The sequence below is a fragment of the Eulemur rufifrons genome, chromosome 15 (assembly GCF_041146395.1).
Source record: "Eulemur rufifrons isolate Redbay chromosome 15, OSU_ERuf_1, whole genome shotgun sequence".
NCBI lineage: Eukaryota > Metazoa > Chordata > Mammalia > Primates > Lemuridae > Eulemur > Eulemur rufifrons.
Window position 1 is genome coordinate 33,215,603 of NC_090997.1, and position 19,544 is coordinate 33,235,146.

The 19,544-nt window shown below is 39.5% G+C and overlaps 1 protein-coding gene across 1 annotated transcript in view; it reads left to right on the top strand.

Moving 5' to 3' along the window:
* Nucleotides 1-609: 609 nt before the first annotated feature.
* Nucleotides 610-19,544, top strand: part of RIMS1 (regulating synaptic membrane exocytosis 1) — a 467,111-nt gene continuing 448,176 nt past the window's right edge. The window contains exon 1 of the mRNA XM_069488784.1: nt 610-1,236. Within this exon, the coding sequence (XP_069344885.1) occupies nt 1,073-1,236 (164 nt within the window). The 5' untranslated portion in view covers nt 610-1,072. The remainder of the gene's footprint in view (nt 1,237-19,544) is intronic.

Here is a 19,544-nt window from a genome sequence, read left to right on the forward strand (position 1 = left end):
AATTAGGATACCTTGCAGAACAGTTCTATCGAAGACGGGTCAAGAAAGACACTGCATTGACTAGTACAACGTACCCAGAAAATCCAGGCTTTTGGAGGGGTGTGTGTGTATCAAAATTATTTTAAAAATTACACTGTTGTGGCTGTGAACACTTGACTAGTAAATAAGAAAGACATGGTGGCAGGAAGGAAAAAAAATGCATCCAGAGGGTGTTCCATCCTGCTGTTCTGAACATTGTGGGTGCTCAAATAATATTAACGCTCTATGATGAAGATGGTAGCGAGGATGATGATGATTAATGCATCCCCTGGAAAACAGGGCTGGGGAGGATGACATAGACGAGGGACCAGGAGAGGGAGGATGACTCACGGGCGAGGGGTACCTGGGGATAGAGCGATGTGGTGTGCACGTTGGCGAGTGGGGGGGAGCGGCTGGGGCACGCGTGGCTCGGACCTGGGGAGTGGGCGGGAGGGTGCCCGTGGGCGGAGCGGCTCCGGAACTGAGTGGCTGGCAGCTATGTCTGCGAGAGCAGCAGCATCTCCCGGGAGCGAAGCCTCGGAGACTCCGCCTAACTGACACCCAAACTCTCCCTCTTCCTCCCGCAGCCCCAAACTGGAGGCAGCAGAGCCTGGGAGCAGCCTCGGCGGCGGCGGCCGCCCCAGCCCCAGCCCCAGCCCCGCCCCCGCCCCGCGCGCCCCGCCGGAGACGCCCGGATCGGCGGAGCCTGGCGCGAGCCCTCGCCCCCTCGCCGCGCCCGCCGCGCCCCCGCCTGCCCGCCCCCGCCGGCCGAGGCTGGGCTGCGGGAGGCGGCCGGGCGGCCCCGAGCCTCGCTAGGGCGACCAAAACAAAGGCAGCATCCGGGGCTGGGTGGATGCAAACAACCATGAAAGACTGGGTTCTCTCTCTCCCCGGCTCCGCTGCTGCCGCCGCCGCCGCCGCCGCCGCTCCTCCTCCTCCTCCTGCCGCCGCCGGGAGGGCTCCGCTGTGAGGGGAAGCAGGGGCGCAGCTGCTGGGCGTGCATCCGAAAGGTGAGAGCGAGAGAGCGAGCGGAGGGGGCGGGCAGGCCACGAAAATGTCCTCGGCCGTGGGGCCCCGCGGTCCTCGCCCACCCACGGTGCCTCCCCCGATGCAAGAGCTGCCCGACCTGAGCCACCTGACCGAGGAGGAGAGGAACATTATCATGGCAGTGATGGACCGGCAGAAGGAAGAGGAGGAAAAAGAAGAAGCCATGCTCAAGTAAGCCACCCCCAGCCGCGCCATCCGTGCCTCCGTGCCTCCATCCGTCCATTCACCACTCACTCACCCGGTCCTCTCGGCTGAGTGTGGGGGAGGGGCGGGCGAGGGTGCTGGGTGCGGGCGGAGGCCCCCGCCTTGGGGCCAGGGGCGCTGGGCTTGAGCAGGGAAGAGGCCAGGGGACCGGAGGAAAGAGGGGTTGCCACAGCCAGGAACCCAGGAGCTGGGAGAGGATGGCTTGAGACTGGGGTACAGAGGAGGATGGAGTGGACAGGGGCCACCCTGGTAGTGGGAAGTGCAGAAGCTGAGCGGAGCAGATCTCCCCACGCCCCAAGTGGAAGGCCCCTGGGCTGGGAGCAGGTTAGGTGGCCGGGGGTGATCAGACGACAGGGGAGGTGGGATGAAGAGGTGCTGAGAACAGCTCCTCTTCTCTTCTTGGAGTTGTTTAGCAGGTCCGGATTACCCCGATGAAGGGTGCCTGTATTTATATAATAAAAATGCTTATTTTTAGTGTTCATTTTGGTACTCATTCATCTCACAGATCAAGGTTGGGTATTTTTTTGGGCAGTTGCCATCTTTGGTAACTGCCTCCCCAGCTTCTCTTTAACCTTTTATTCATAGTCTTCTGCACAGAATACCTGTGTGAAGACAAATTTCCTTACCCATATGTAACGCCAATGGCAATACAAAGTTTTTAATCATGGGAGAAGCTGATGAGGACTCTGGCCTGAATAAATAGAGGTTCTTCTTTACTGGTTTCCAAGAGACACCTCTGGGGCCTGCTCAATTCCTGGAGGAAGCAGTCCAGTAAGGGATTGAATACTTGCACACATCCTCCCTTCTTTAGAGCCCATCACCCCTTAAGGGATCTGTCTCTGGTGCCCCATTTTCCTGGGGATGGGGGGAAGATGGGGCTCATTGCTGGTGGTGCAGGAGTGTGTGACACTGTGCTGCTGCTTGCCTCAGACAAAACTGCTTACATGGTACTGGCAGAGAGACTGGGCTCTCCATGCTCCTTAGTATTGTCCACAGAGTGGAGCTGAAGGGGACTTGAATCCTGTCCTCCCAGGGGAAGTCTTTATGTATTCAGGAAAGTGTTCCAGCCTGGGGCAGGGGAATTCAGAGGCCCTGACTGGGACTGATTTCTTGGTGTTCCCTGCTTAGGCTAGAAGGTGTATCTGGGGGAAGGGGATTGGCATGAAGAGCCAGTGGGAACCTGTTGCATCTGGAGTTAGCTGATAGCAAAGAAGGGGTAGGAAGGGAGCAGGGGTGACTCCCAGGCACAGAGCACACGGAGCATGGCCTCTCCCCCAGCCCTAGGATTGTCTCCTGAAGAGAAGATGCTGCCAAGGAGTATTCCTTCTACTTCCCGTCAGTGCAGCAGTGCCTCACAGGAGAGGAGTGGAGGGAGGCTGCATTCACAGACTGAGGGGTCCCCAACCAGTGCGACTGCCACCAGATGGGCGTGGAGAATACTGAAGGAGAGATGTGGCTATAGAGTTACAGCAAAATAGTAGAAATCCAGCCAGTCCTGTCCTTTCGTTGTACATTCAGAAAAGGGCCGTTAACTCAGAAGGCCAGAGCCGGCCTGGTTCTATAAAGAGCAGCAGGTTTCTGAATTCCCTGCTCCTTCTGATCCAAAAACCAAATACTTTAAGCCTGCTGGCTTGCAGGAGGCAGAACCCTCATTAATCTGCTGCCTGTCCCTAGTGGAAGAATGACGTCCCTAGTGCTGCAGGCTTCCCCTCTTCTGAGACTGGAAGTAATGGATGGTGTCTGATGGTGCTGCTGTCTGTCTGTCTGGGTGTCAGTCCGTCTGTCCTCACCGATTGCAGCCCCTACCACCTGTCCTGAACACCTTTTCTGCTGGTCAGGATTTACAGGTTTGCCGCTGTTCCTTTTGGTGTTTGCTGCAGACAGCAGGTGGATGGAGGCCTCCAGCAGCTAGTGGAAAATACGGGCTTCTGCTTGACAGAGTCCGGATAGAAAGGGGAAGACACAGTGCAAGTAGTGGCTGTCAAATCTCTTCATTGGCTGTTTCAAGCATGGTTTCAAGTGAGGGATTTTAAGTGGGAGTGGGTGAGTTTTAGAACAGAATTCCAAATCTGCTAACTGCCAAAGGATGGCAATTATAAGATTGTATGGGTTTATGTGGACAAATAAAAATTAGGAGCACTGTCCAACTGCTTATGTCTAACACATCTTTTCCACTGCTTTTCCTGTAACTGCTTTCCACTTGCTTGCAATATTGTTCCTTTATTGCACGGATTCACAAGATATCGCAGTATGTGATGCTGTTATACAACAGCCCTCTATAATCCTGGACCTCTGCATTAACTTTATCAATCAGCCTCCTCTGCTAAATGTCTTGGCCTTTTGTGCAGTGACCGATTGGTGAGTGTTTGGAATTCCAGTTTGCTGCCATGTAAGCATGTTATATTGTCTGCAGTTAGTGCAACTGTGCTGAACTTTTTTTCTAGGGGGCACTTTATGCCTTAAAACCTGGAGATCATAGGGTTTATTCAGATGACACACATATATAAGGATTTAATGACACATAGTCATAGATGGTGACCTTTTTAAAACTTTGCTTTAAAATAAATTGGAAGACAGTATGCTTTTCACAGGGTTTTAAAATATTTGTTAAATAAAAGAAAAGTTTTTGTGGTAATGCTTAGTCCATCATATCACATATCTGAGAAATTACTTTCACAAAAGGACTTACAAAGCTAAAGTTCTGGTAACAGAGCAATTAGGTTTAAAATTCACTTTTGTTATTAATGCAAAACCATATCCTCGAGCTACCTATTGTGTGTGCTCTCTTTCTTCACAATATGTAAGAATAGGCATTAATAGAGGAAAGTTAGAAAAGTTAGAAAATTGGGTGAATATGCCAAAGCAACCTTACAAAATATCAATTAAAATGTATTTACAAGTTTTATCAGCCTTGATTGTAAATTACTACTTGAATTCAGTTTTGAGAATGTCTTTAAATATGTATAAATGGAAAAAAAAAAGAGCTACTTTCACATCAAGATTTTAGAAATATTTTATTTGAAATTAAAAGTACTTTATTATAAAAATAATTCATTTTGTTGGCAAAGTACACTAATTTCAAATACCATTGCCAATAACTAGAAATAGTTGACTCCCGCAAGTTATATTTAATGCTTGATTTAATTATCTGCAAATTAGAGGTCTTTTTTAATATTAATAGAGTTTTGGATGTGAGTATGTGTACATGTGTGTTCTGGAGGCTTTATGAAACCTAACTTTCTCAATGAATACCCTTTCAAGTAACTGTCACTAGACATCTTGAGCCAATATATTACATGGGCTGAAAACTGCATTATCTGAAACCTAAATCAGAGAAGATCTCATTAGATCTAAAATCTTATTCCTTTTTTATAACAGCTTCATAGAGAAGAGAGGTACGAACAGTAAGAGAAGAGAGAAAAAAATACAAGTTGAGAGTTAAGGGGATGATTTGAGGATGAGAATTAAGAACATGTTGGAATATTTAACTAAAATACCTACCATTTATTGAGCAATTACCTCATGCCAGCGATTATTCTAAGTTATTTAATCTAATGGCAAATAGTTGAATTATAATCACATTTAATATATATGTAAATATTTAGATTCCCACAGTATGCTGGGCAAAACATTAAGTCAGAAAATATAATTCCCAAATCCTCACATTACACTCACCGAATTCCAGTAATAGCCTAAGATGACTCACATAACATGGCCCAACCAGGATTCAAACCCAGACCTTTTAGTCTAAGTAGTTTCTCATACACTACACTGTGTTTCTACCGAGAAGAAGCTTCTGCTTCATTTATCTTTTCTTTAAATGAATTTCCGGTCTTTCCTCAGTGTCGCAGAAGTGGTTTGGCAAAAGATAAGGCTGATTCAGAAGGTCAGCTGCTGATCATAGGAGGGCCTGGAACTTCACCTACACTCCTTAATAAAGTGTTCCTGTCGATTGAGGGAAAGGAAATTATCTCCAGTTTGAAGATAATAAAAAGCATCATAGTATAGTGGAAAGACCATTAACTTTGGATCCAAGTCATTTGGGGTTCTAGTTCTAGCTCTGCCGCTTACTGTGTAATTGTTGGCAAGAATATGAAATTGGGATTGTATGAGGTTCCATTTTTCTTACAAATCCTGCAACCCATAATATAAATTGATGTATAAAAAGCATTGACTTTGGGCTCCTCTCTCTCTTCTTAACAGGTAACAACATTCGCTTTTTAATCATCCACAGTAGCTACCTCCTTTGTGGAGGGGGGACAGAAAGTAGGAGAAGAATTTTTGTAACTTTAGTTTCCCTTTTGTTTTCCTTCCTCCAAACAAGTTTAACATTGAGTCCTGAAATGTATCCATAAGGCCTATTGTAAGAAACCCCAATTCGCAACTGGGAAAAAAAGGAAAAGTAGACTAGTGAAAACTGGAGAGGATGAGGGTAGCATCTTTATGTATTTAAGTAACATAAATTAATTGAGGTTTATGAAGATTTTCATATCTTATACCCCAAATTATATTGCTGAAGCAGGGATGGGTGAGAAGAAAAAGAAAAAGGCAAGTGTGTAAAGGTGTCCACATATTCCAAGGTGCTGTTTAGGCAGAAAAAACTGAAAGAGAAAACTTAGGGTTTCACTCAGAGACTAGTCTCTTTCACACCATTCATGAATGTGGTTAAACTTAGGGAAGGTTAACCCTGACCACTACTGGAGTTTTCCATTTTCAACACAAACTTATCACAGTAAATGTGCATGCTCAGTATTGTGTTCCTAACTGCTTGTGAAGAAAACAGAGAAAAAGGAAACCTAAAAAATGAAGAATGTGAGGAGTTATTAAGGAGAATGCAGAGTAAGAGACATAACCATTAGTTCACAATTTTGTCGACCTGTCTTGACTTTCTTTTAATTGTATGCGTTACTTAATAAGAAGAGAGGCACCATCGTTTAAGGAAATAGATTACTAAATTGTAATAGAAGAATAATATGGAAACCAGGGTGGGCTGGATGTGTTACTGATGACCTGAAGAATAGAAACACAACATTTTGGGAAGATTATTTGCTAAACTTGTTAAATGGGGAGAACAATTTTTGTAAACCTGTATAGTGAGCTTCCTGGAAAGATATCAGATATGAATTCCTGAAATCAAATTATTATTCTCCCACACCAGTAATAAGCAGATGGATGAGGTTGCTGTACCATGGATTATAAAGTCCACTGTATTGCATTTCATTTATCTTTAGGGACTAGTTTCTATTTTTAAACAACATTTTACATTTGGTCTAGTGACAAGACTTGGTCCTGAGAGTGGGAGTACATTTGCCTGAGGCACATGGGAACTGGAACAATAGAACTCAGAACCCGTGCACGCTGATTCCAAATCTTGAAGGTTCTTTTAAGTCTTTTAAAAAGTACATCAAGCTGTGGGTATTATGACCTGTTTCCCTCTTTTACTGTCTGTGTCAGGCATTTGGCTAGTTTCTTTATGAATTTTACTCACTCCAGGCTCACTTCTTGAGGAGAAGTCTAGGCTGTCAGTGTTTACTCGTTTTCTAATATTAGTGAAATTTCAAGAAATAGCTTCCTGATCCTTTGTTCATGACATTTGATTCTAGAGCCCAGAGAACAAAACTTCGAAGTTGCGAGCAAGAGAAAAACTTCACATGGCTTGTGGCAATTTCCACCCTTTTCTGAGTACGCCTGTCTGGGCTCTCCAGTTCTGGCTACACCTGACTCTCACCCTGTTTGTACTTGGGCCTTTCCTTATCTGCTTGCTCTTTTGCTCACAGGGTTTCTTAATGCTTTAGCATTTTCCCACCATTCTCCTCCACTATGAGGTTATTTTGCTTGCTACTAGTGTTCTGAAGTTTATTTATTAGGTAGGCTGTTTCTAACAAAATATCATATGATATTTAATTCAACAATAAGACCATTGTTTCAGGTATTAGAATTGGGCCAGGCATTGGGCTGTTTGGCAGAATAAAAATAAAAAAGCAGAATCCTCTGCTTACTTTACATGTAAAGTGAAATTTATAATGTCTGTCCCTCTAATTTATGAGGCTTTAACATGATAGTCATCCTTCAAATTACTGTACTCAATCAAGGGCCATTATTATGTTACTCTTTAAAACCATAGAAGAATCTGAAGATCATCTTTTCCTGTGATTTTTGTGGCTACCGGGGGACTTGTGGAGATAGATGAATTCTTGAAGAAGGCTCATCCATTGTATCATGCTAGCAAGGCAGTGTGACCAGAGTTGCAGCTACCAGTGTGAGAATTTGGCAAGCAGTTAAAAGGTAAAATAAGTCCAGGGCTTGGTCTGAGGCTATATTTACCTTTTTCTATATTCTTCTCTACTTCTCATTAAGTAGCTCATAAATGTTCTTAGCACAAAAGGCAATGTGGGTAAAATGATAAAGTTGGAAGTATCTAAAAGGCAACCCTAATTCAAAAATGAGAAGAGAAATGAGCTTAATTTCCTCATATTTTACTAGAAAAAAAATTGGAGAAATAGACTTGTGATTTTTAAGAGGCCATATACTTGTCAAGTTGCAGTTTTTCTTTCATGCCAGCTTTCTGTTGAGTGACATAGTAAGTTATATGTGTTTAAGAACTTTTTAAGACTCTTTACTGGATGCCTTAGGTTTTCTGAATGTATATTCTCACATTCTTACAGGTTTATATACACTTATTTTGATGTAGGTCAGTTTTCTGTGGACACCAAGGGGGGACTATTCTGCAGAATTGACTTTAGATTTCTCTGTTTCTATTGCTGTCTTCTGAAAACTTCCTGTACATGTGAATGTGTATTAAAGACAAAATAGAATTATTTAAAAGGAAGGTGACTGTACATGTTGATTTGCCTGCCCTTGTTCCTGCCATAATTATGGATAGAACCCCTTTGTCTCAATTTTGAGTCTTAAGTCTGGATGAGAAATTTTTGTACCCCTAAAATATTCTGAAATTTAAAAAAAGAAAAGTAAGTAAATAATTTTTTAAAAGAAATTATATTGTCTTCCCCTTTATAAATCTTGCTTCCTCTGCACCAAATTATTCATTTAAAACTTCAAAAAATCAAGCAATTAACAGTCTTAAAATATATCTTATCAATAAGTCATGCGGACAAGTTGTAGAAATAGAGTCTTGAAGATCATTGTTTGGTAAATGGGAATGCTTTTGCTGAAAATGAGGTATTATCTTTTATGGAGCCTCAGTGGAATGCTACTTTTTATGGCAAAGCTGAATTTAAAATTTCAAAACATTTTTCAAATAATAGTAGTTATGAATTGCAACTATACACAGTACTCTCTTCACGAAAATTCTCTTTTGAGCCTTGCAAAGAACAGCCTTCAGTTCAGAGAAGATATATTTAATGTGTGAAAATCCATTGAAATAGATTTTAGAATGTAGTATTTTTATATTCCTCTGAAGTTTAGATCATAAAATAAGGTAATGTTATAGAAAATAATTTCATGCAATTTGTAAGTAATCAATGCATTTAATTAGAATATTAGCTATTTTAAAGAAGCATAATGAATTAAACAGATATCTTTATGCAATGTAGAAAATAATACCATGCTTATTGGTATTACTAGTGTGATTTACACATTATTTAGTATATTTTTGTGTGTTCCTCATAATTATACCAGGTAATTATTGCCTGGAAAATGCTATTATATTTACATAGAAAATGTATGTGAGTTGAAAACCAATTATCTGTACTGTCATAGAAATGTCTTATACTATTTAGTTTCTTTTAATAGACTCATGAATAATATACATATTCACAAGTGGGAACTAATATAGTAGTAGTTACTGATGGAGTTTTCTTACTGTATTTGCTACACTTTACATAATCTATTTGATTAGTTTTCAACTTACATTTCTGTACATAAAGTGGTATTAATCAATATTTGAATACTATTCTTAATCTCAAGAATATATTTTAAAGTTGTACGTTATTGGTGTAAAAGCATCGTATATCACATTATTGTTCTTGTCATCTACACATAGCTTTTAACAAATGCAACAGGAAACTTCTTTAATAAGGTTGCTAGCTCTTTTGTTTTCAATCTATATGGTTTACATTTTGGAAAAATTAGGCAGATTTTACATGAAGTACCGAGGGTATGTATAAATCAATGTATCAAGTGTCTTTAAATATAAAGTAGCATATATCCACATTTAGAGGTTCTATCCAGGTCAGAAAGATTATTTAGTGTATTGGTAGAAAGAATGAAAACAAAAGTAAAGTAACCAAATGGCTTTTCCTTTTATATTTCACCCAGCTTAGCAGATTTATCTTCCTTAGCTATCTCTGTATTGTAATATATTGGAGCTTAAGTCTTCTTTCCTAACGCTTTTTTTCTGGGCAAAAATAGAGACATTTTACATCCTGGTATTTGAAATAAAGAGATATTGAAATGAGCAGTCTCATTTATTTTGGATATTAAAATTTTGATAAGATCAAAAATTGTAAAGAGATTCTACTTTGATGTTCTTCATGAACATCATGACAATTTTCATGAAAATGTAATTTTGAAAAATAAAATACAGTAAAATCTTCTTACAATGAGGATGAAATTTCCAATTTACTGATGTCTGTCTCTAGACCAAATCCAGCCACCTAATATAGAGCAACCTGGAGTAAAAACTTGATGCTGGGCTGAAAGAGATACTATGGTTAAGTATTGTTCCAGACACAAGCATTATAAAGGGATTCTATGCTATGGAGAGCTCCAAAGGCCTAAGCCGTAATAGTCACTATGGAGTGCAGCCATGATTGATAATCAATCAAGTGGCTATCTAGTCTCTGCCTTTCATAAAGGTGGCATAGTTGAAGGCTCTGGGAGGCCTATATGTACTAAAAGAGAAAAAAAAACTTGACTATCAAATATTGGTCTTCTCATGAGTCCTACTCTCTCTCTACCTTCTGCTCCTCCCATTATATACACACTTTGTGGTCAATCTCAAACAATGGTTTTAAGGATACTGATACGTCAATTATTCCCAAATCTATATTATTATATTAGAATTTGTTACCAAATTCCAGACTTATGTACTTAACCACCCGTTACATATCTCTACTTGTGTGTCTATAGGCACTTCAAACTTACTGTGTCCTATTATAATTTTTTTTTACTTTCTGCCTAAACACAATGTCTTCTCTTTATTCTTTGTGTGGGTAGCATTATCATTGAAACTCACCATTCAAGCCAGTATCAAGTCTTACAGGTTTAGTCTTCTTGGAATCCTTTGAGTTTCTCCTGTATTTTCCAATTCCATTGCCATACTTCAGCGTAGGCTCTCATTACTACTACATGGATGCCTGCAATCACCTCCTGATCCATTTTCCCGCCACCAGTCAGACCCCCTCTCATCTGATCTCTACACTGCTGTCAGGGGAACCTTTCTAAAATTCATCAGATCATGTCTGTCCCATAAACCCCCCTTACCTTCAGAGTGAAGTTTAAACTTCATAATCTGAACCCTGCTTGCTATCTCCTTTCTCTTTGCGTGTATACCTTTTCCTTACAGTCTTGCTGAACTAGTTCTCCAGTGGCCATTGCTACTTCACAGATTGGTGACTCTTTTCATGCTGTCCTCTCTATCAGAAATTTCCTTTTTAATTTAACTAGTCTTTACCTTGTCTTTCAAATTAGCTCAAGTGACACCTCATCTGGTACATCTTCCCAGCTCGATTTTGATATTTGTCCTCTGTGCACATTTTTTTCATAACTTTTTCTCTCAACTGTCTCCTCTCAATTCAGCATAAACTCCTGAGAATGGGTCATGTTTATTTGTATCCCTGATATAAGCACAGTGCCTGGAATAGAAGAGGAAGAATTGGTGCCCATTTAAAAAAATGTGCATATGAATGAATGAATAGATTTGGAGGATGAGGATTGACAGAGTCACCTAAGGGAGGAATGTGAGGACAGAGTGAGATGGTTACTTTAACCATGGGAATTCAGTCAGGAACTCTCAAAGCAAAGAATGAGCTGAGTGCTTTTGGTTATTGAGAGAATCAGGTTGACCAGAACTTATAAGAAAAATATATTGAATACTGGATATTTATTACAAGGTAAAATTAAAGTATAATTTTCTGATGGTCTGTTGTATCTTATCACTTACGGCTTTTTAAAAGACAGCATTCTTAAGGTGTTTGAATATCAGTGTGGCAGGATGTAAATAATATATTCTAAAAGGTAATCCTCTGGACAGACATGCTTAATGGAAACATTTTCTTTGAATTAAAACATCACTGACTTCAGTGACAGTTCAAACCATAGTACTGTATATGTTTTCTGATCTAATATTTAGAATTAGATCAGATGTGTATGACCATAAAACATGGTACTGATTATATTTTTAGTTAGAAAATACACCTCACTGAAGTCACCCTCTAGACTTAAACTCCTTGAAGGCAGGTATCTTATATTAATCATTTCTGTATTTCCATGGCCTAGTCCTGTGACCAATACATAATAAGACCTCAACAAGTTCTGTTGAACTAAATTGTACAGTCTGTGTGCACAGGACACAAAAGCACTGATCTTTGCATTTCAGAGCTGGACTGAGTTGAGACATGGATGGGCATTAAGTGACTGTCTAGTCCAGCCCTGGAAGATAATCAGTTCACCTGCAAACACCTGTAGCTAAAATACCATTACTAGTATCAGATGCCTCACAACCTTTCTGAACATAGTGCTCCAGGCTATCAACTGATAAGAGTTAGCAGTCAAGGTGGCAATCAACATTTTAGCCAGCAAAGATTTATTCCAACTCTAAGAAGAGAAAACTAAGGCCCAGAGACTCTTTACAGGTTTTATTATTAGTGAGAGAGCTCTGGTAAGACTCCAGGTCTCCTATGTCCTAGTCCAGTGTTTTATTCCACTGCCATTCTCTCTCCACATGGTTCCATTTTAACTACCAACAAATTCGAGCAATTATTTTTTTTCAATTCTGCTTTGATTTGCTTGCTCTTTAAGATTATATCCTGTTATAGAAAACTCCACGGGAACTTCTAATTATTTTGTTGATTTTGAATTTGGTTATGTTGACTGTTATTCAAAGTAAGTGGATTATTACCAGTGACTAAGAAATATTTTATTTAAAGATTCTCTTTACAATGCTATTTATTGCAATTATGTTTAAGCTGTATCAATATTTCTTAATTGTGATAATTTTATTTTTAATTTTAATTATAATTTAAGATACCATTTCAATATGCAGTAATTTATTTATGATTCAAAAAAAGCATAGCTTTTCCTTTTATGCTATTGAATTATGTACATATTAATATAATTTTGGATTTTTTACTTAGAAAAGTCAGTTGGTTTTGTGGGTTTTTTCTGAACAAAAGATTGTTTCCTCCTCATTTGGAGGTTTGACTTCAGCTAGACTCTTGGTCAGTTATCCAAGGAAAGTCTTAGTAGGATAGGACAGAATAGCTACTAATATATACATCTAAGAACTTATATCTGCATATACATGTATACACTCCTATCTCACCTGTGTCCCACCATGTATGATCTCTCACACCCACACACCTGAAGACTTAAAACATTCTTCCTATAAAGTCTTTTTTAAGGAAGTTAATTTTATCTCATTTACAGAATTTGCAATATCTAGATATGCCTTGCGTTACCTTCTGTACCCACTTCCTAAAACTTCCTGTAAGTTTTAGCCCAGTGGCCATTCTGGAAGAAGCCCTACATCTGTAAGATCCTGCCCTGGCCACAGCTAACTGGACTAATGGTGGACACCTGATCCAAGCCAGATGCCTTACTGACTGGCCAAATACTAATGAGATTCTCTTTAGAATTTAAAATAAAAAATAATCAGAGGGCCAAAGAAAATGAATGCTTCCTGTTGTTTTGTTCTTGAAACAAAAGTAGATTGAGCACTTACGATATGCCAGGCATGATGCTAGAATTAACAGAATTATCTGCTCCCTGCCTTGTGTAGTAGGAAGTACAGTTTATTTAGATAATCAACCATGTAAAATTAAAATCTATGATCAATGAAGCCCAGAACAATATATTATGTTTTGATAAAATAATACAAACCAGGAAATTTGACAAAGATCAGGCCGTCCAGGAATAGCTCCCATGGAAATGATCGTGAGGATTGATCTAAGATCTGAGGATGAGTAGGAGTTAACTAGGCAAATAGGAGGCAAGTACCTGCTAGGAGGAAAGGATAGCTTCTGATGGGAAGTGGAATGAGTCTGAAGAACTGGAAGAAAACTAGAGTTGTGGAAGAGGAGAAAGGAGAAAACCAGATGGAGTGTGGTTTGAGATGAATTTGGAAACCAGACATAGTATAACTCATGTTATAGAGTGTATCTTTAAGAACCAAGAGGTTTTGAAGAGAGATATGATATAATCTCATTAGTACTTTTTAAAGATCATTATGGCTGCAGTAACAAGAACAGATTAGCTGAAGGCCCAGGGTGTGTGTACACAAGCTGAGTGGCTATTGTAGAAGTCCAAATAAAAGATGTTAGAGGACCAGGCATGGTAGCTCATGCTTGTATCCTAGCACTCTGGGAGGCCGAGGATTGTTTGAGCTCAGGAGTTCGAGACCAGCCTGAGCAAGAGCGAGACCCCGTCTCTACTAAAAATAGAAAGAAATTAGCTGGAAAACTAAAAATATATAGAAAAAATTAGCCGGGCATGGTGACATATGCCTGTAGTCCCAGCTACTCGGGAGGCTGAGGCAGGAGGGTTGCTTGAGCCCAGGAGTTTGAGGTTGCTGTGAGCTAGGCTGACACCATGGCACGCTAGCCCAGGCAACAAAGTGAGACTCTGTCTCAAAAAAAAAAAAAAAAAAAAAAGAAAGAAAGAAAAATGTTAGAAACAAGAACTCTGGTAGTTATAACAAAATGTTCAGATTTGAGAGAGATTTGGGAAGAAAAACCCACAAATGTTGTTGTTTTAGTGGCCTGCTTATGGGTTGATTTCTGACTTGTGCCACCAAGTTTTGGGAGCATCTGGAGGGATGGAAGGGAGATCCTAAGTTTAGTCTTGGTCATTTAACTTTGTGAAATCTAAGAAGAGATATAAAGTAGGCTAACGGTCAGGAAAGAAGAAAAGAGGATGAGTTAGAAATGTAATTATGAGTCATCTGTACACAGGTGGCCATGAAGGTGAGAATGAGTGATTAAATTCAGAGAAAAATGAAGCCTAGGAATAAGTGTTAATGAACTTTTGCTTTTAAAAGTTGAAAGAGGACAATGGCCCTGCAAAAATATTAAAGACGAAATGACCAAAGAGATAGAACAAAAACCAAGAGAACCTTATTTCAAGGATAAAGCACACTCACTAGGATGGCTAAAATAAAAAAGACTGGAAACATCAAATATTGATGAAGATAATGAACAACTGGGATTCTTATATGTTGTTTGTGTGTGTGTAATATGCTACAACCACTTTAAAAAGTGTTTGGCAGTTTCTTAAAGAGTTAAGCATGCATCTCCACTATGACCTAGCACGTGCATGCATATGAAATCTCCATACGTTAGCACTCTGTCATCAAGGTACATTGTCCTTCTCTGTTCACATACATCTTTTATCTAGTCAGTTTGTGTTTCTGTCTCTTCTCCCAGGATGCTTTTGTTTATTTTAACTTGAAAGCATTTGGGGATACAGAATAAAGAACAACATGATTTGCTTTAGATCCTTTACTGTTCGGGACAGTCTGGTGGCCACAATGTGACAGGAAAAGCTCTGACCACGCTAGTTTGACGTGTTTCCTATCTCAGAGTTGCAGAGTAATTTGGATTTGTTGTGGGTCAGAGCCCCCCACGAGCAGACTTCTAAGATGGAGATTAGTGTGTGGGAATCTTATTCAGGAGTGCTTTCAGGATCAATACTTATGTGGGAGGGGAAGCCAACAGGTTAGAAAGTGAGAAGTTGAGCGATAGCGCGGGAACAGTAAGACTTCAGTCAGTCCCTTGGGAGTTCTGAAGCTAGTTGGACTATCTTTCACTGATCAGTCACTGGATTCAGGCTGTGTGGGAAATGGGACCAGGCCTCGGGAGAGGTGGCCATTTTCAGCAGAAGGCAATTTCAAAGGGAGGTCTGACAGCTAAGAGCATGCTGGCATCCGGAGGAGTAAGTTCTCCAGTCTTGAAAAAGACATTTGGGCAGCTTAGTGCATCATCCCCTCAATGATTTTAGCTGAAAATCAAAATATCAAATTTATGAAAGCCAGTATTTCTTGCCTGCCTAAAAATTAAAGGAAGTCACAAGATAAATATCAAGTCAACTAATAGGATGATGATAAACCTAAGATTTATTATCAAAATGAAATATATAGGTCAATTGGCAAGAATGTCCAGATTGTAGGCTTCTTTTGACAATTTACAACAGCATCCAAATCTTAAATTACAAATCTATGTATAGAACACTTGCAAATGCCTGTGAGGCAATGAATAAGAATTGTGTAGGGTAATGACTTCATTTGGGACATATAATTTAAAAGATTTGCTTTCATGAAATCTTTAGCTCTATAAGATTTCTTTCCACCATCTTTTTGTAAACACACAATTTATCTGTAACTTCAAACAATATTGAAGATATGCAATAATGAGATTTTAATTCAGTGACATAAGTTTGGGGCAACTATGGTCTTTGGAAAATCTCCTCTTCCCATTTAAGTCATTGTTCCAAAACAATCCTTCCCACTTCCCTTGGTGTGTAGTTTAGCATTAAACTCTAAGGACTCCTTTTTTATATGGGAAAATAGAGCAGTACATTTTAGAAGATCTATTCAGTAATTTCATCTAAATGTCTCCACTAAATTTAAAGTATGTTTTTGACAGAGAAATTAACACAAGCATCTTCCAAATCATAGTGGCCTAACATGATAAAGCTTTTATTTCTCCCTTGCGTAGTTCAACGTGGATTGTGTGGCCTTCTTCCATCTTGAAGCAATGATCCCTGGAATACGTGGCCACAGGCAGGGAGAAGAGGGGAATTAACATACATTGCTACTGTTCATGGACCATTGGCCAGGGCCAGGCAACTGCAAGAAAGGCTAGGAAATGTAGGAGAGTACATAGGATATTTGGTGAGCACTAATTTCAGAAATTTAATTTAGAATAATTTAAGAGTAAATATTTTATTAAGCTACCTGTTCTGCTAAAAAGGAACTATTTACTTTCCATGATATAGAAAGAATTAACTTGTTGCAGGTAGAAGTCAACATTTAGATGCACGGAATTTGAGTTAGAAGGGCTGTAGCACCCAGATGAGTGGTTTTCACACTGTGTCTGGTGCTATTGTCCCAGGGTGCTTGGGAGTAATGTTGACTGGACAAGGAGAAGGCATGGAGGGCAGGTTCTAGGCATCTAGGCTCTATACTGCTGTGTCATTCCCAGCTCTCTGCCTTTATCTGTTTTATATTTTGTGATTTGGGTGAAAAAATGAGTCTGCAGCAAAAGAAAATATCTAGAAATGAATATATTACAACACCCTCTTTTTAAAGCTATGCAGGTTTATTCATCTATTTAACCAATATTTTTGAGCACCTGCTATGTAGCAGGCCCTGATTTAGGCTGTAGGGACAGAGTCCTTGTCCTCCTAAAGCCTACACTCTGGTGTGTCCTAGAGAGTTCTCGTAATTTCCCAACATGGGAATAAAATTTCAGACCTGTTTTCCTAGCTCTCAGTCCTGCCCGAAGTGACAATGAGATTGTTAATTGAGAATATGCTGAAAAAAACATCTAGAAAATCCTGGCATGGAAATGACTAGGGAGTATCTAGAAGAATGGCTTCTGTCTTAGAAAAAGGACACGACCCTCCTTAAAGTTATTTTACGTCCAAAATATGGGTATTGTTTGGACCTTCCTTCTTTCTCATTTCTGACATCTGATTGGCCAACAGATTCTCCTCTAATGTGCAGTATGTTTCCTTTAAGCAAAGTACTATCATCAACTAACATTGCACCTACAGCAAAAAGTGTTTATATACACACTCCTTGTTTATTCTTATTCGGACTCTATGCAGTTAATATGACAATCATTACTACTGCCCCTAATTTACAGAAAAGAAAATAGAGAAAAAAATAATTTAGCTCAAGGTTACACAGCACAAGTAGTAAATGTTCCATGAAACTGGGAAACAAACTTAATTAATATCACAGCCAGGTAATAAAATACAGGTAATGAATGAGAGATTCTGTAATGTAAACTCTTACTACTAGTGGTAATAGTAATTACTATGGGATTCAGGGAGGGAGTACTTGAGCGTGTGGATTTCAGAATCAAAGAGGCCTGGGTTTGAATCCAGGGCTCCACCACTGATTATGTGATCGTGATTAAGTCATTTAATTCCCTCAGTTGTTTTATCTGTGAAACAGGCATCGGTGGGAGGAGCAAATGAGATAACTAGGGTAATATAATACACTTGGCACAACTCCTCATATATAGACAGCATTTATGACTTTTGGCCATAATAATGATTATTTTCTAATAGTATGAATTTAAATAGTAATATGCACCCAGTATTCATATATCTTTGAGTATAAAGACAGGTGCATTTACACTGTGTGAGCACTGTTCCAGCTCGAAAGTACAGTACTTGCTGTTTTGATGCTATATAAAGGAATTTTGAATCACAAATGGAGCTTTGGTTCTTACATTGTGCTAAGCCAGAATACTCTTATTCATTGTAGTGATTTTAGCACAATGCAGTCACCTAAGCTTTGGGAACACACTGAAGTTGAGTGCTTTCTGTTGAACTAGGGTAATAAACCTTATTTTAGCAGCACTTTGGAATAGATTTACCCTGCATTATAACTTACAGATTTAATTCTTCACATTTGTTGTCTTACTAAGGAAACGTTTTGGCTCACCTCTCTAGTTTATAATCTCAGATGAATGCATGGGGATTTACATACATAATTCATATGGTCTGTCTTCAATGGAAAAGAATACTCTGTCTTCGGTTTGTAGCATGGAGGAATACCTCCAACTGGGAATATTCGAACTCTTGGTACAGCAGTACCTTTTTAAAAAAAATTAACAGATTTTCACCTTTAAACAATAGAATTTCTGAGTAAATATTTAAAATAAATGCTATATAAAATGTAAAAAAAGATTCTTCAAAAATATTGTTTAAATGTATTTAATAAGTCTAATGTGGACTTACAGTGGGGAATACTTGACATAATACTGATAATTTCATACAAAATTAGGAGTGGTGAGGTTAATTTCCAATATTTTAGAAAGATATATGCATCACAGCTCTGCACATTTGCTGAGATCAAATGTATAAGAAAAATACTCAAAAATTATCAAAGGTATAATAAAAACATCTAATCTCACTACCAAGTTCTAGCTCACAGCATGTACCCATGTTTCTGTAATACCATATATATGTCAAATTGCCTGCTTTCAATTCATGAGAAAATCAAGCGCACATAATAAAGACTTGTGTTTTGTTGGTGAAACTCTGGTAATTTGGGTATATTTTCCATAGCAGTTAATGAAAATTTCCTAAAACATAGAATTCCTTCCAGAATTTTTTTATACTTAAGCTTGGCAGTGACTTATAAGAATCAGTGTAACTCTGAGATTTACTCTTTATTTTCCTTCAAATTTGAAAGTAAGAGGCTGACATATTTGCCTTTATCATAGTAGGCATTGCTAACTCTTCACATGGTTAGTTAGTAAGAGGACTTGGTGATGTGCAAGGCGCACAGTGTGTTTCCATTTACCTTTTTGAACACCTGGTTCAAGTGGGACTAGTGTTCCCCCTCCTTCCCCCACTCAAAACAGGGGACTCTTTGGCTTTTAGTTGATGTTTTTATTTCTTTAGGGAAGAATAAATGGGTAATTTGGGCAGAAACTTAGGCACTTTATCTTCTTTCTTTCCTTCTTTCCCCTCTACTCCTCCTTATTACAGGAGACAGAAATGTGAGAGCCTCAGTGGGGAATTTTCCCAGAAGAGAGAAATGAAGCACCCATTGCTCCATAATGCCAGTCATTTCCGGAGAGGAGTCATTTTTCTTGTTTGGCCCTTGGGTTCTCTCCTGCTGGATAAATCCAACTCTTTGTGCCGTCTCCCCCAGGGCTGCTGGAGGGGAGACCTTCTGCAGAGGAGCTGTGCAGATAGGAGGTGGATACTCCCTCCTATGAGCTTCCGCTCCTTGACTTTCCCTTCTTGAAGAGTTGGCTTCTCGGGGTGCAGTCAGCTTCTCTGACTTTATAGGGGTGGCTGCATGCAGGTATTTAATTTACTTATAGGCTCTGAGGCATCACAGACAAAACAGTGAC